The sequence below is a fragment of the Podarcis vaucheri genome, assembly GCF_965113315.1.
Source record: "Podarcis vaucheri genome assembly, chromosome: 17".
NCBI classification, from domain to species: domain Eukaryota; kingdom Metazoa; phylum Chordata; class Lepidosauria; order Squamata; family Lacertidae; genus Podarcis; species Podarcis vaucheri.
The window spans coordinates 32,714,830-32,727,211 of NC_138755.1; the positions used below are offsets into that span (position 1 = coordinate 32,714,830).

The following is a 12,382-nucleotide window of genomic DNA, read 5'->3' on the forward strand; positions in this document are numbered from 1 at the left end:
AAAGTTGTGGAATTAAGAGATGCAAGATACAGAGAAGGACAAGCACTGAATGAGGCAGAATGAGGTCAGCTAGACAGAAAATCTGGTAGCACAAGAAATGCTACCAGAACAAAATTCTAGAATTGCATGAACACAGTGCAATTAGAACATATAGATGTAAAGAGTAATCTGTAAGGAAAGTAACGGGTACAAAAGACAGAAAAGATGCTGGACATCTAAATGCCAAATAAACATCCAGCACATTACCAGAAATACCAAAATCTTCAGCCCAGCATGAATGTAAAGTTGCCGGAAAGTCCATTAATGCAGAGATCGCTTCATATTCTGAACAAATCCCCACGGGAGGCTGGTCCATTGATTTATTTCGGACGATCTTATTCATAGGAAAGATAGCAGCAGGAAAACATCCATTTGTAAATCAATTGCGATGTACTGGACCTTAATAGTTTATATATTGCGAAACTGCAAAATTCTGCTGGTAGAGAGGCTTTAGCATGGATCAAAGATAAACTGATGGGTTGCCTTTTGAATGAAACACACCTTCTTGCAACTAACACACAGCACAAGGTTCAAGTGGGGAGGATCTATAGAGTTGTAACTTTTGTTAGTCCTACTCAGAGTTGAGCCACTGAAATTAATGGGCATGACTAAGAGGTTCATTAATTCCAACAGGGCCTACTCTGAGGAGGTCTTAGATGAATGCAAGCCTGTAATTCCCCGAGTCCAGCTACAACCAATTTGAATACAAATCACCAACATTCACAAAGGACAGAATGTCTATTTTATACAGGCGTTCCCCCACCACTTACGCACATTTGACGCATGTGCGACTGCATATATGCTCAGCACCGGGAAATAAAATAGATAGATTTAAACCAGGAAATGGCGGAAGAGCTGGGGAGTCTATGTGGCTCATGAGGAGACCCTCTCTGGAGCTTGAAGACTTCAGTGTGGGTCGAGGAAGCCCCAAAGAGGCACAGCAGGGCTTTGTTTAGGGCCAGTGGTGTCCAAACTTTTGATGAAGTGAAGGGCCGTGAGGGCCGACCAAAGTTGTTAACCTTTTTTTTTAGGATTGAAGTTGTTGAGTTTTATGATTTTACCCCAAAGTTGTTGAGCTTTCTTAGGGTTGAAGTTGTATAGTTTTAGGATTGAAGTTGTTGGAAGACACAGGGGATGGATTAAACCAACCGGCGGGCCAGATTATGCCCCCAAAACGGACTTGGGACATGCCTGGTTTAGGCTGCTCAGCCTCCCCGCCTAACAGCTAGCGCAAGCAACAGCAATGTTTCCACATATTCTCCAGCCTCCACTCAGCCACAGAGCTTCAACTCCAGTTGAAGAGAGAGTTGTGTGGAGAGAAAGCAGGAGAGAGAGCTGGAAAGCAGGGGGGAAAGAGGCTTCCCCCCCATATACCCATGTACAGCCCACATCTTCAGCGCCTACATGGGCTGGGTGTCAGGAGCATCTTCTTCGACCGTCCGATCACAGGAACGCAGGAACAGCAGCACAGCCTTCCCGAGGAATAGGTCCTGGTGCAGGGGACTCACATTTGCTGATGTGAGCACCTCAAAAGCAGCCGAGTAACAGAAGCAAAGCTGTGGAGGTTTTGTGGCATACCTAATTTATTTCTACTGATTAAACAAATAGAAGAACGTAACAAACATGTACGAGAGAAGCAGCTCTCTCATACTGCCATCTTGTCTGTAGACAGATCGAAGAAAAGCCACCACAGTACTAGGGACGCAAGTCTGGAAGAGTAGTTTCCGCCCCCTCCTTTCTCTCAGACAGAAAGTAAGACAAACATGATCTGGTGATCTTTGCAATGGGAGGGATGAAAATACTGACACACCCCACTTATATGATGATTTTCACTTATGCACATAAACGTAACCTCTGCTTAATTGTGGGGGTGAGTCTGTATATTCAGTGGGTTGCTCTTAGAAGTCATGAGACAGCAGTGCAGGTCTGCTATCAGCACAATTTTGAATAAATATGTCCGCTACACACAGCACGTTTTGGGTTTTTCTCATGCAGCTAATCATTCTTACAATGGGTAAATCCATTTGGGAGTGACGCACCAGTCTCCCAACAGGGTTTTAGGCAGAACATTAAGAGATGTCATCAGCACCGATGGTTCATGAGCAACTTTATACCCATGCTGGGCAGCGGGTGTTGATATTTCTAATCACGTCCTGCATGTATAATTTGGCTCACTTCAGCATTTTCCATCTGTCATTTGTTCAGGCTAGTTGTGGGTCCACATCACCACTGTGGTCCAATTATGCTGTGTCAATATTTGTTGCACAGTTTAGTATTAATTTTGTTGCCTTCCAGTTATTTGTTTTGGGGTAGATTTCTTTTGCTTCTATTAAAAAAAAAAAGACAAATCCACTGAGTATAGGTCTTTTAAAAGCTTCTAGCTATTCCATGATCCCCTTGTATCTTCTTCACTTTCAATTATTCCCTAAAATCTTTTTCTCATGCTTTTTTTCCTGATGAACCGACTGTGGATTTCTGCTCCTTTGTTATCTGTATTTACCGTATTTTTCGCTCTATAAGACGCACCAGACCACAAGACGCACCTAGTTTTTGGAGGAGGAAAACAAGAAGAAAAAATATTCTGAATCCCAGAAGCCAGAACAGCAAGAGGGATCGCTGCTCAGTGAAAGCAGCGATCCCTCTTGCTGTTCTGCCTTCTGGGATAGCTGTGCAGCCTGCATTTGCTCCATAAGACGCACACACATTTCCCCTTACTTTTTAGGAGGGGAAAAGTGAGTCTTATAGAGCAAAGAATACGGTACTTCATCTGTCTCCACTTAGAAGGCTGTTTGCCTGATGAGATCTAATCCATTCTTTTCCTTCCAGCCATTAAATAAGGATTTGAATATATATGTTATTGCATATTTGGTCTGTGGGAATACAGCCTTCCCTTCCCCGTGTGCTTCCGACATGGAACGAAGATGCATTTTTGTGAGGGGAAAAGGGAAACGGAGCTGCAAATATATATACAGTACTGGCGTAGAAACTTCAAGGAGGGAAGCATACCAAGATGGATTCCAAAAACCAGCCGAGCTGTGCTCAAGATGACAACATGCTTAAAAACAGCACAATCAAGAGCCAAATTAGTCAAAAGAAAAACAAACAAACTTTATTCAGAACAGGAGAAATAACTCGTGTACAGAACACACACAAACAGGAAATTAAAACATGGACTAATCAGAAGTCAACAGAAGCTGAAAACAAGGGAACTCTGCCAACGCTGAAATTCTCATTGTAGTGACTCTTGCAAGTGCCTTCAATTTCTGCCCTGGACTTGGAATATTTCTTTCCTCTGCCTAGACAGTCATCATTGCCCACTTCAGTCCTGAAAGCTACCCTTTCAGGCCTAGCAGTATTCCTTGTCCTTTTGGCTTCCTGACTGGAAGACTCTCCCACACCTTCCCAATTCTCAGGTTGAAATTCCATGCACAATGACCCAGAGTGAGTTCTACTGAACACAGGGGAGCTTCTGAGCAAACATTCATAGGCTTGGGCTGAAAGTCAACCCAAAGATTAACCTACGTTTCAATTTGTACAAAGTCGGTGTCTTAAGGAACAAGAATGCTTTAAAACTATTAAATGCTAATTCAGTTTGTTATCAAAAAACTAGAAGTAACAGTCTTCTGGCATTTCAGCCTGGAAACATCTAAACACACACTCAACTCACTCCTTCAAAGCTTGCAGATTTAGACTTTTCTCCATTACCATTAAGCTGCTACCACCACAACCACCCAAAATCAGAATTCTAAATTTCTGGCTATTCTCTTCACCACTCATTTTTTCTTTCAATACCAAAGTTAATTTTGATCCCATGGTGGACTTCAAGTAAGTAATAAACTTGCAGCAAGTCCCCAGGATGCACTGCATCAGCCCCACCTCTTTCTTTAAAAAGTATTTGTTTTTAACCTCATGGTTTCCATGTCTATTTCCAGAATGCTTTGTAACAGGAAATATCATCATCATCAATCTTTATTACGGTCCAGAGACGCAACAAATCATTACAAAGCAATATACAATTCATACAGCCTGCCTCCAGGTTAAACAAGCATTTTGTTCAGAATATAGGGATTATTTGTTCTTGCAACCACCGATAAAAACTTTATACTGCTAATGTTCTAGCATTTGTCTGGTCTTCCAACAGGAACCTGACATAGTGAGCCTCTGATTTTCCTGGGAAAGGTACCAGCAAGGGTAGTATCAGTTCAGCCCTAGCTTGCTCATATTTTTCACAATGCAACAAAATATGTTTTATTGAATCGATGTCTTCAGCACACAAGCAAAGTCTGTCCTGGTAGGGAACTCCTCTCAACCTGCCATCCATAGCCTTCGATAGTTTGGTACTGTCAGGTTTTTAAGGTAAGATGTTAACTTAAAGACATACCCATATTGTACTCCTACTGCCAGCAGGAAATATATGATTTAGGGCTAGTTTGAACTGCTCCTCAAAAAAAAAAAAAAAAAGAGGGGCGGGAGGGATTATCTACGCAGAGAACTAGATTGCCACAGAATAAGGGTTCAGTTTAAGTACCATGTCTAGGAAAAGAGCTCTCTCTTTCTCTCTCTGTATATATATATATATTCCTTGGGGGAGAATGCATACAAATATGCCGTTTTCTCTCAACGCACAGATGCAAACAGCTGCACCCCGATGTTCCTGAGTCCAGAAGAAGAAAAAAACATTTGCTACATGAGTCTGATTGTACAAACTGGCCAAATCAATGGGCCTCGTATCGTACCGCAGGGAGGCAAACTTTCCCATTAAAATGAATCTTTCCAAACCAGCAGGGAATTTGAGCTACAATGCATTACCTAATTAAGCAAATGGACACCGAATAAAGGTCAATTCTTAGAACAATCTTGAGCTGAAAGATTTACATGGGATCTTGGGTTATGACCTGAGGAACTGGCACAGCTACCCGCCTGAATGTCAAGTGGCCAGGGGTTGTGTGTGTGTGTGTTTGTCAGAGAAGCAGTTGTGGCTCCAAACTAGTAGAAATCCTTCAGCAGAGACAATTGTATACAGTAAGCATGCCTATCTGGCTTTGCAGCAAATTCAAAGTTGCTGTTTCCTGCTTCCCAAAAGAATCTCCTTGTTAGACCAAAATCCTGACAGATGTGTTACAAACCTCTTGGGGAGCAAGCTGCTTTTGAACAGCGGCAGGTCTCATGAGCACAGAAGCTAGTTAAAACATCAACACTTCTTTTCTGACATTCATCATAAAGCAAAGCCCATCCAACAGATATGTTAGCTGAGAGGAGAGATGAATTCTAATGGGAAAAACCTAACATGCTGCACATACTGTAGTTTATACCATGGTTTGTTTTCCTTAACAATGGTTAATACTGGCCATAAACCCTGGTTTCATGTGGGCATGCAAACCATAGGTTAAGAATAGGATCTACACCAAACCAACAATGATTAAGGCAGTTTCTCTGCCCCTCCAGCTTCTCTGCTTGCAACGTGGCAAGCGGCCGTCACACCCTATGGGGACAGACCTCAGCTTGACAAGCCAAACTACCATTTTACTGTATTTTTAGGGTCTCGCTCAGAATTAAGACAACAAACCACAAAGGATGGTTGAACAATACATCCACGCGTGACCTATCTGGAGAACAAAAGAAATATAACTTTCTTTGGGAGTTGTCACGGAAAGGTCACTTAGCGCTGTGCTGTCCACTACAGCCTAACAGACAGCACACAATATGCAGCAGAAAACTAGACTTGCATGAGAAGTACAGTTCATGCCTTTAAGATCTAAAGTTGGATACGCAAAGAAGCATGTATGTACGACAAAATACTTTTGCAGTGATGTTAAAGCATAAAAGCCCCAGCCAATTATTTTTTTCCTGATCACTGTGGGTGTTCTCCCTTTATTTCTTGTAATTTCATCTGTACATCAAATTATTTAGGAAAGAGACAAGCCTGTCTATGTTGCTGTGTAAAGCATCAAGTGCACAGATGCTGCTAAAGCAAAAATCATTAAAATTAGTATATGTTGGTACTTGAGTGAAATTGGCTGGGATACGCAACTGCAGCCAATTCCAGCTCCCTGCCATGTCTATTGGACTGAGATGTGCTTTTGTGAACACGTTTGTTGAATTTGCACCTTTATATTTTTTACATACTTAGAAAACATCTTAATGCATACAAATTGAAATCTACTGTGCAATGAGGCCTTAAGCAAAATAATAAGATGCCTTCACTAATTGCTTCTTAATCCATTTTTGGAGTCCTAATCTTTCCTGGCAAATGGACATAGGAGCCACTATGAAATCAAAGGTTCCTTTTTGGTTTTCTCCATACCCATGCAAAGACACGACACAAGATCATTTACTTGAAGCCCTCAAAACTTTCAGAAACAATGACTGGTCATTACTAGGCAAGAGTCCTCTATGGAGATGAAAAGGGAATGTACTAATCTGGGTATGTTTACCCTGGAGAAGAGGAGACTGAGAAGAGATATGATAGCCATTTACAAATATCTTAAGGGCTGTCACATGGAAGAGGGAACAAGCTTTTCTTCTGCTCTGGAAGGTAGGATTCGAACCAATGGCTTCAAGTTACAAGAAAGGAGATTCCGGCTAAATATATGGAAAACCTTCTGACAGTAAGAGCTGTTCAGCAGTGGAACAGTCTTCCTCAGGAAGTTGTGGAGTCTCCTTCCTTGGAGGGTTTCAAGCAGAAGTTAGATGGCCATCTGTCATCTTTAGCTGAGATTCCTGTATTACATGGGGTTGACTAGCCTTTCCAACTCCACGGTTCTATGATTCTAATAATAATGTCTTGTGCCACTCTGATAATGCTTGACCTAAGAAGTCAGATATTTTTTGCTCTAGGTCATTATGTTAGATAGAAAAGCAGTTCAATTGTTTGGTTCAACCATCACATTCCTGGATTGAGAAATGCACCATGTCCCTGTGTAGTTCCTCCCTTCCTCACATGCCCATCTTAGTACAAGAGTTAAAAGGTAAAGGGACCCCTGACCATTAGGTCCAGCCGTGACCGACTCTGGGGTTGAGGCGCTCATCTCGCTTTATTGGCCAAGGGAGCCGCCGTTTGTCCACAGACAGCTTCCAGGTCATGTGGCCAGCATAACTAAGCCGCTTCTGGTGAACCAGAGCAGCACACGGAAACGCCGTTTACCTTCCCGCTATAAAGCAGTACCTATTTATCTACTTGCACTTTGACGTGCTTTCGAACTGCTAGGTTGGCAGAAGCTGGGACCAAACAATGGGAGCTCACCCCGTCACAGGGATTCGAACCGCCAACCTTCTAATCAGCAAGTCCTAGGTCCTGTGGTTTAACCCACAGCGCCACCCGCGTCCCTCAGTACAAGAGTTACTGGCTTGCTATAACACCTTACTGGGAATCTGGTGTGATTCTTACAAATCATGAGGTAATCCTAGCTTGCAGTATCAGTTTGCAGGTTTCCACCTGGGATGTCAAATGGGAAGTGCAATATCTGAACTGAGATAGGCAGCCATGGCCTCCATTTTATGAGAGGCTGTGAGGGAAGGTTGTAAAACATGTTTACACTGCATTCAAGTTGCATTTTAAACCAGGGTTATAGCCAAACTGGAGGTGATGGGGGAAGATCTGTGATCAGAGTTCTAGAATTGGATCAGGCTCCGATACGGGAGAAGGCAAAGTCAATCCTTCCAAGTCATTTTCCTCATCAAAAGCACATGTGTAAGTTGTCATTTGCCCTGTGAAGAAAAAGATAGAGCTACCTATACAAAGGCCATCCCAGCAAAGCTACGGGAAACACACTGGGAATTAAAGCCTCTTCCCAAGGCCCAGTCTAGTTGAGCGTGCAAAGTTGCAGCATTGGAATAAAGCTGAAAAGCACCAGGAAATCTAGATTCAGATCTCCTGCATCTCATCTAGTTTGGCCCCGAGAGACTCTTTGTTATTGAAACTAAAACAAGATTCTTATCTAACCTATTAAAAATCGCTGCCTGAAAAACTGCCACCCTATCTTAAATATTAGCATATATACAGGCCAGAGTGGTTGCTCAGATAAACTCAAACTGTATTTACACTTGGCATGATGCAAATGTTTCTTATAAGCTATTTTTTCTTATTGGAAAAAGATTCAATTGTTCATTTACCCCGGAGCAGTAATTCGCCAAATTGTGCACTGGGGTACATTAGCTTGTTGCACTAGAAATACAAGTATTAAAATTTTAAAGAAACCAATCAAAGACTCCTGTAAGCCCAATGTACTTACCTACTATGTCACGGCATGCAGGTAAGCTCCAGGTGTGAGACCCACCCCCTGCTTCCAGCAGAGGGACCTCTGACAACTGCCTCCCTCCCTGTACAGAGCAAAATTGCCTGTCCTCAGAGGAGTCTGCTCATTGCACCTCCAGTTTCTCCTCCTTCCAACTGGGGCTGTACTGGAACAGTGACTCAAACTGAGATGCGGGGAGAGAGGGCCTGCTCTGGAGGCAGACAGTTCCACTTGGAAAACATCGCCTAGAAATATAGTGAGAAAATTTTTTTTTTTAAAGTAGGAAAAAATATTAGCATTGCTGTTTGCCAGAGCAGCAGCGTTATTTGCTCTGCTCCTGCTTGCTATTCCAAGAGTTTGCAATAACATGTAAATAATCAAATGCTTTCAGAACCGTGCAGCTAAAAACAATAAGAGATCAACAGCTGCAAATGCAGAGATTCTGTTTAAATCCCATTGTTAGTGCTTCTGCGGTCCTTGCTTGCATCTCTGTAGGAAGGAATGAAAACACGGGAGAAGGAAAGTACTGTATTTTTCACTCTATAAGATGCACCAGACCACAAGACGCACCTAGTTTTTGGAGGAGGAAAACAAGAAAAAAAATATTCTGAATCTCAGAAGCCAGAACAACAAGAGGAATTGCTGCACAGTGAAAGCAGCAATCCCTCTTGCTGTTCTGGCTTCTGGGATAGCTGCGCAGCCTGCATTCACTCCATAAAACGCACACACATTTTCCCTTACTTTTTAGGAGGGAAAAAGTGAGTCTTATAGAGCAAAAAAATATGGTATACCTCGTCTAGACGTTTAGATCTGACACCATTTCACCAAACGCAAGAAGCTTGAATAATATGGGGCTTGCTTGGATAATACTTGAGTGCGTAACCTGACACACTATAAACAGAGAATATGAAGTTTGGGCCAGGCTCTATTGTGCCTATGGGCTTTTCCTGCCTCCATGATCTGAGAATGAGTCGCAGGGTAAGTACAGGCAGATAAATCTAACATCATGTGATTAAGCACCCACAACCAGCTCCCACTCACCCCACAAGGCTGGATTCTCAGAAAGGTAGCCTCTGAACACACGCTAATACCAAAAAATAAGGTCTCACCCAGGAAAGTTAAAGTTAGCATAAATAAATATAACTCTTCTTTTTTAATAACATAGATTTTGCATTTCTTAAGCAAAGCTTGCTCTCAGCTGCAAGTACACTGACATTCACCGATAGCTTATTTATATAATTACATATATAACTTGTAACATTTCCATGCTACAATTCAGCTATCAAAAATAATGGAATTAGTTGCTTTTCCCTATAAAAAACACACTCCAGTAATGCTTATAAAGAATTTCACACACATATTTACAGATATGCCAGCACTTTTAAGCCTGCCAGAGCGCTTTCATAGTCTTTGACTGCTGTTTGCAGGAAACGACAGGAAACTCTGAGAGCTACATTCATAGAACTGTGATGCGTGTGTGTATAAATGTATGTGTGTATGTCTAATCTCCAGTTCACAGCATCCTGTCACATTGTGAGCCATCACGTTCAGAGTATATCAAAGGAACAACAACAAAAATACGAGTAACTGGTTTGGAGAGAATCTTCTTCACAGTTTTAACCTTTTGAGTGAGGTCCATCAGCCAGCACTCCATGGAATTTAATAAAAACTTTACTTATTCAAGTTATGATTAACAAATGAGAAATGCAGTGCAGGAGTGGAATAAAATTTCAACATACAGTCCCATTGATAGAGAGAACCCTACCCCCAGTAATCAGTTAAAGCCTGGTAGATTTTCATCTAAACTCCAATATGAAGGAATGAAGACCAGTAAGAACTTCTCAAGAGATGATCCTGTTCAGATGTTCAAACCCAGGTAGTGAATACACAACTGCGGTGCAATTAAGAAATCGGGGGCAGCCTGTGACCTCTTCCAGCATCAATTGCCACTGATTACTATAACCACCATTTAACAGTCAGCAATGGGTATTAATCCTAGATAAGTCAAGCCAAATGCCCACTTGACCAGGGCCTGCTAACCAGCTTCAAGCTCTGGTTTAGTAAGATGGAGAAGAGAGCCTGGCTAGTTTCCATTGCAATCAACATCTATGCCAATGGGATGCTTAACTGTAGTTAAGGCAGGCAATGAAAACTGGCATGGAAGGGACACGATCCAACAATCCATTTATAGTCCACCCGAAATTTAGATAGTTCCCGACCTCATGGCCTGTTACGCTTGGAACAGGACTTCAAGACAGACTCTGCATTGCAACCCCTCTCTCTCTCTCTCTCTCTCTCTCTCTCTGCGTGTGTGTAGATATGTATGCATGTATAAACGTGTTTGCCAAAAATAGATTACCCAGTTAACTTTTAAATATCTATCTAAAGGCAAGAATCCACATTCCATAGTAGAAATTCACTCCGTCGCTCGAAATTATGCAAGACTCTGCCTTAATGGTTGCTTTCAGTCTTGGACTTTACGCAAGTGGTTGTGATCCATGGCTGTGAAGAAAGTGCACACGGCTGCCGTGATGAAGACGTGCACCCCCTCGTAGAGAAGCTTTGGCGAGAAAACGCTCCAGATGAAGAGGTGGTACCGCAGGCCCGTGACCAAGACGATGTACACGGCAACCGGGATGGAACGCAGCAGCGCGTAACAGAAGCAGCCGTGCCCCATGGCTGAAGGATTCCTTTAAATAAAAAAAAAGCAAAACATGATCTCAGCCCGTGTCAGTGCCCTAGCCAATAATTTCCTTGGGCTGGCATAGGAAAGCCTCTGTAATAAATGAAAGATGGAAGTGGATTTAGGAAACACAGGACAACCGGCTTCCAGCATTGCAGCCTGATCTGCAGAGAGCCAAAATCAACTCAGGTGGAGTTATGCCGAGTGGAGGCCTGAGTCTCAATGGATACCGTATTTTTCGCTCTATAAGACGCACCAGACCACAAGACGCACCTAGTTTTTGGAGGAGGAAAACAAGAAAAAAAATATTCTGAATCTCAGAAGCCAGAACAGCAAGAGGGATCGCTGCGCAGTGGAAGCAGCAATCCCTCTTGCTGTTCTGGCTTCTGGGATAGCTGAACAGCCTGCATTCGCTCCATAAGACGCACACACATTTCCCCTTACTTTTTAGGAGGGAAAAAGTGAGTCTTATAGAGCAAAAAATACAGTATATGGTTCTTCTCGATACCTCAGCAGGTGCTGTAACTCTCCACCCCCAAAGGTGCACGCCTTCTCCTGAGACAGACAGATGCTAACAACAATAAAGGCGTTTTATAAGGGGGGACGGTCACAGCAACCCAACTTAGCAAAACTAAAAGGAATGCTGATGGCTTTGGCTTGTATTATTCGTAGATCATTGTATTCTTTTACTGCAGTGCACATGTTCACATACATATTACTTTCAAATTTTTTTTGCTAAATTGTGTTCCTGGGACTTTGTCTTTCTGTTACCTACAACTGGGGACACCCACCCACCCACCCTTTTTATTGTATAAGAAAAGCGATGGTTCGGAGGGGGCGTCTTGCCACTGCTAAGTTCCAAAGCAGGCCCAAGACGATGGGAACCATCTAAGTGCCGGGCAGAAATCCAGACGTCGACTTAACAGTTCAAGAGATGGTTTGGCAGACACCACATGGCAATCACAGAGAACTAAAAAAAAAAGAAAGCCATACTGGTGGCTCCCAAGGCTGTAGATTTATTGCCCATTAACTTTGTAGAGCTATTACACATGACCTTTTGTAAGCCCCGTCATAAAGAGAAGGCTTTGTCATCATGACAGTCAGGGAATAAAGAGAAATGATGGGACTGCTCATACATGAAGACAGCTCTCGCTGAATGGGTAATTGGGAAGGAACCAAAATGAAACATGTCCAATGGGAGCTGTTGCCGCCAAGCAGTAATAGCGCTTTTGGAGCAGCAGTTCCGCCAGTGTGTTCCAGGGAGCTGTGGTTTCCTTGAAAGCATGCCAATGGCTCCTCGCAGAGGCAATCAGTAATGGCATGCAAGCTTCTTGGAACGACAGCTTGCCCAGCGCAACTGGCATTCCCTGGCAACATGGGGCCATCGGAAAGTGCTATGTGTTGACTATTAGTTCCCACAGAGAGC

The 12,382-nt window shown here is 42.8% G+C and overlaps 1 protein-coding gene and 1 long non-coding RNA gene across 2 annotated transcripts in view; both read right to left on the reverse strand.

Annotated features, from left to right (window-relative positions):
• Window positions 1-3,122: 3,122 nt before the first annotated feature.
• Window positions 3,123-12,382, reverse strand: part of LOC309522123 — a 67,147-nt gene continuing 57,887 nt past the window's right edge. Inside the window, exon 2 of the long non-coding RNA XR_014214869.1 lies at window positions 3,123-7,183. This is a non-coding gene — a long non-coding RNA (uncharacterized lncRNA). The remainder of the gene's footprint in view (window positions 7,184-12,382) is intronic.
• Window positions 9,398-12,382, reverse strand: part of PIGG (phosphatidylinositol glycan anchor biosynthesis class G (EMM blood group)) — a 57,067-nt gene continuing 54,082 nt past the window's right edge. The window contains exon 13 of the mRNA XM_082204663.1: window positions 9,398-10,963. Within this exon, the coding sequence (XP_082060789.1) occupies window positions 10,738-10,963 (226 nt within the window). The 3' untranslated portion in view covers window positions 9,398-10,737. The remainder of the gene's footprint in view (window positions 10,964-12,382) is intronic.